This window comes from Tamandua tetradactyla, chromosome 8 (assembly GCF_023851605.1).
Source record: "Tamandua tetradactyla isolate mTamTet1 chromosome 8, mTamTet1.pri, whole genome shotgun sequence".
In the NCBI taxonomy this organism is placed as follows: Eukaryota; Metazoa; Chordata; class Mammalia; order Pilosa; family Myrmecophagidae; genus Tamandua; species Tamandua tetradactyla.
This window is the reverse complement of record NC_135334.1, coordinates 14,387,932-14,392,468: the sequence shown is the minus strand read 5'-3', so window position 1 is coordinate 14,392,468 and position 4,537 is coordinate 14,387,932. Positions and strand designations below refer to the sequence as shown.

The following is a 4,537-nucleotide window of genomic DNA, read 5'->3' as shown; positions in this document are numbered from 1 at the left end:
GGGAGCAAAATATTAAACTATTAAACCTTATCATCAGGGAATCCCTTGATACTTTTTTCAAACTTTTGGGACACTCAAATCAATAGGCCATGCCCTCGAACATGAGGCTTACTCCTGTGAAGCTTATGTAAGTAGCAGAGAAACTTAGACTACCTATAGGCATGCCTAAGAGTTACTTCTGGAGGACTTGTTTTGTTGCTCACATATGGCCTCAGTCTCTCTAAATCCAATTCTGCAAGTGAAATCATTGCCCTCCTCACTATGTGGGGCATGAGATGACTCCCAGGGATGAATCCAGACCTGGCACCATGGGATTAACAATTCCATTCTGGTCAAAAGGGGAAAAAGAAGTGTAATTAATAAAGTACCAGTGGCAGAGAGATTTCAAATAGAGTCAAGAGGCTACTCTGGTGTTTGCTCTTATGCAAGCTTCGGTTAAACCTTGCAACCTATCATAACCTGCCAATCCCAACCAGGACCATTCCAGCCAATCCTAAAGAACATCTAGGGCAATATATAAGATTCCACAAGGGTTTCATGCATAGAGTAGCTTTCCAGAAACCTACAACCTCCAGATGGGTCCTTGGTCCAGATAAGTCCTGAACCCTAGCCTAACCTATCCAGAACATCAGATAGTTTCATCTCCCTACCCCATATTAGTAACAGACCCTTCCAACATGAAAAATTTAAAGTTGCCATGGCCCAAACACCCTTAAAGAGAAGGATGGAAATATCAGAGGTGATGGTGTAGTTATACAGAGAAGATAGGATTTAACAAATGAGTATGAATGCTGAATCATTAAATTGATATCTCTTTTAGTCTCCAGTATTTTAGAGCAGCTAGAACTAAAAACCTAAAATTGTGAAATTGTAACCCATGTCAAACTCTGAAATATATTCTACAATTGTTGTACTGTGCTTTGAAATTTATAACTTTTTTGTATACATGTTATTTTCCACAAAAAGAGAGGGATAAAAAGATAATTGGTATGATAAAAAGATATTTAAGCCCTCTAGCCTCCTATATTCTGGAGCAGCTAGAAGGAAAAATATGAGAGGATCATATGGTACCCCATGACAAACTCTGGGATCTCCTGTAACTACTTATTGAAGGGTGCTTTGTTTTTGTTTTTTTATTTATTTGCTTTGTATATATGTTATAGTATACAATTTAAAAAGTTAAAAATAAAAAAAAGAATATTCAGTGAGAACAAGTGTTTGGAAATAAAGACATAGAAGGAGTGAGGCATTAAAAATACTGTGTTCCCAGAAAACACAATAACTAAAGTCAGTTACTGTATTCCTTGAGAAATTTTTTTTTTTAAATTCTAATAAAGAAATACAGAAGCCTCTAGGTGTAACTGGTGTCAAAATACTCCTTAAGATATGGGAAGAAAGAAGGAAAAAAACACCATGGGGAGATTTTAGAGACAACGCTGATGGTGATGTGGGGGTTCTGTTTCAGCTCTGCGAAGGCGAATGAAGGTTTTTAGAGTGTTTACCCAACAATTTGAGTAAAATATTGAGTCCCTAAGGAACTGAAGAAATCTCATGGTCTAGAGTGTAAATACAATCCCCTTGTCTTCCTATTAACTCATATGATCTGTTCCCGGGAGGAAATTGAGCTAGTTTCTCATCGTTTTACAAACAAGCACATTATATTATAAAATGAACCTTAAATCTTCAGCTTTTAAAGAATCTTCATTTATTTCAATGATGCTTGAAGGGGTTTGAAGTTGAAATCAGAAATTAGGATTGTAGCTCCTAATGATTTCCAGGGGATTTTGGAAATTATGTCTGGTCTGTGTCCTCTCAGAAGCAAAGGCAACAAGATATCAGTTTGAAATAGCTCTTTGAAGGCTACCTGGGTAATAAAACAACAATCAGGAAGCTCAGCAGTGTTTTGCCTTGAAGAGGGTGAGTTTCTGATTTTGTTCATATTATGTCCTTGTTTTGAAATGTAAATCCAGGAATCAAGACTTGCTGCTTTTACCTAATATGGTACAATCTTGAAATGCAAGTGAATCAAGTGGAAAAATACATTTTTCAGATGAGAAAATGATGATGAGAATGTCAAAGACATGGAACCGTCAGGGTTCTTGTACCTCAGCATATAAATTTCCTCAATTGGGAGGGAACTCTCCCTCTTTAAGATATGGCTTTTATCCATGGTTGCTACACGAGCAGGGTCTAATCTTCATGACAGGCCAACTGTCGATTGCCACAGCCCTGTCCTCAAGTTTTACTGCTAAGGAGAGGGATTAGGTAAATAATGGAATGATAAGATATTGGAGATGACTCTGTTCTAGTCCATTTTTCTCCTCCCTTCTTTCTTGATTTTTCTAGCAGTCATGGTTTGTATGGTAGCACTGTCTTTAGCTGCAGGCTATGTTGACAGTGCTTTTGACTCTATTTAGCATAAGACCTTAAAATGGGGATGTCATTGTGGCTCAATATCAAGAAAATGGTAAAGATAGATTTTGTGCTCCACGTTGGAGTAGTTTCAGACACATCAAATGTACAGCCCATTCTGTTGGTAAGAGATATTTGGAAAGCTCTGGTTGCCCTTTAACTTAAGCCTTTCCACTTGTGCCCACAGATCCTCCAGGCAAGAATGGCTACTGAAAATGCCTCTTTTGTGACTGAATTCATTTTAGTGGGACTCACAGACCATCCAGACCTCCAACTCCCACTGTTTTTCCTGTTTCTATTTATATACATGGTGACTGTGTTGGGGAACTTGGGCCTGATAACTCTAATTGGACTAAATCCTCACCTTCACACCACCATGTATTTCTTCCTCTTGAACTTGTCCTTCATAGACCTCTGCTATTCTTCTGTTTTTACTCCAAAAATGCTGCTCAACTTTTTATTAAAGAAGAACACTATCTCCTACCAGGGATGCATGACACAGTTCTTCTTCTTTTGCTTTTTTGCCATCTCTGAGTGTTACCTCCTGTCAGCAATGGCCTATGATCGCTATGTGGCCATCTGTAATCCACTCTTGTATAACATTACCATGTCCCCTAAAGTGTGTTCTAACCTTATGCTTGGTTCATACTTCATGGCATTATCTGGTGCTGTGGCCCACACTGGATGCATGCTGAGACTGACCTTCTGTGATGCCAACACCATCAACCATTATTTCTGTGACATCCTCCCTCTGCTCCAGCTCTCCTGTACAAGCACCCATATCAATGAGCTGATGGTGATCATTGTGTCAGGCATCAACCTCATCGTGCCCAGTCTCACCATCTTTATCTCTTATTGTTTCATTATCTACAACATTCTCCATATCAATTCCACTGAGAGCAAGTTCAAAGCCTTCAGGACCTGCAGTTCCCACATAATGGCTGTTTCTATGTTCTATGGGTCAAGTTCATTTATGTATCTCCAACCATCTTCTGCTGGGTCTATGGATGAGGGAAAATTTTCTTCTGTCTTTTACACCAATGTCGTCCCCATGATGAACCCTTTAATCTACAGCTTGAGGAACAAAGATGTGAAACTTGCAGTGAGAAAAATCCTGAGTAGAACAAAGTTTTGATTATACATAGGATCTTCCTGTGCAGGTAGTTTCAGGACAGGGAAACTTGGCAAGTATATTTGCAATACATTTGGTCTAATTTTCTTATCTTTTTTCTTTACTATCATGGTGAAGAAAATTTGAGCCTTTCCTCGATAACTTATTGCCATTTAAATTAGACTAGCCTTCTTCTTTTCCCCATCATTTACACAATTTCTTCTTCCGACCTTTTTCCTGTTTGAGAATAACATTAAGGAAGAATTTTTTATACCTCTATTTAATTGCATGTTTATCCTTTTTTAAAAAAAATTTTTCTTCTGGAATAAGATGAATGTTTTTTCAATGAATGAATAATTAATGATATGGTGACATTTAAAAAATGGCAAAACGAAAAATGGGAAAATGATAAAAAAAAAAAACTGGCAGCTGTTTACCACTTGTAATTTGCCTTCGGTAACATGATACAAACAATATGTTACCACGCCTGTCTTTCCATCTTCAGCTAAGGAAGTGCATATCTCCTCAAATGCCAGTGATTTAGAGATAGGTTTCCTAACAGCTGTCAAGAATAACCTCATTGCAGATGTAAATGTTATTCACTGAACTTCCCTTGCAAAGAGACCTTTTTAAATTATGCCCAGATAAATATATAAAGAATGGTTAACATATATTTAATGCTAGGAGAGAGAATGAAACCCTGAGAGGATAATGATTCAAGGTCACAAAGCTTCTCCATGAAAAAGTCTAGTTTGAACTCTCTGGACATTAATTTAAGTCTTTTGCTCTTCATACTGTACTTTGCCTCTATTCTGCTTTACTTTTGTTTTTTATAAGCATGCAATATGAGAAAACATTTTGGTTTTAAAAGTTGAGGCTTTGTAAGAGGATGGTATATGAATTTCTCAGGCATTTTGATATTTTTGATTATGGAAATAGTTTGATGCTTCTTTTTTAGAGAAAGAAAAAGTTTGTAGGTTTGGGTAGAATATTTTAGAGTTGATTGGCTCAAGT

The 4,537-nt window shown here is 37.2% G+C and overlaps 1 protein-coding gene across 1 annotated transcript; it reads left to right on the top strand.

Annotated features, from left to right (window-relative positions):
- Positions 1-2,605: 2,605 nt before the first annotated feature.
- LOC143643213 (olfactory receptor 8B3-like) lies at positions 2,606-3,547 on the top strand. The gene has a single exon (XM_077111971.1). The coding sequence runs from the start codon at positions 2,615-2,617 to the stop codon at positions 3,545-3,547; it is 933 nt and encodes a 310-aa protein (XP_076968086.1). The 5' UTR covers positions 2,606-2,614.
- Positions 3,548-4,537: the final 990 nt, after the last annotated feature.

Bases quoted from the DNA above. Each gene is read 5' to 3' on its own strand.
- LOC143643213 (XM_077111971.1), top strand. From the start codon at position 2,615: ATGGCTACTGAAAATGCCTCTTTTGTGACTGAATTCATTTTAGTGGGA.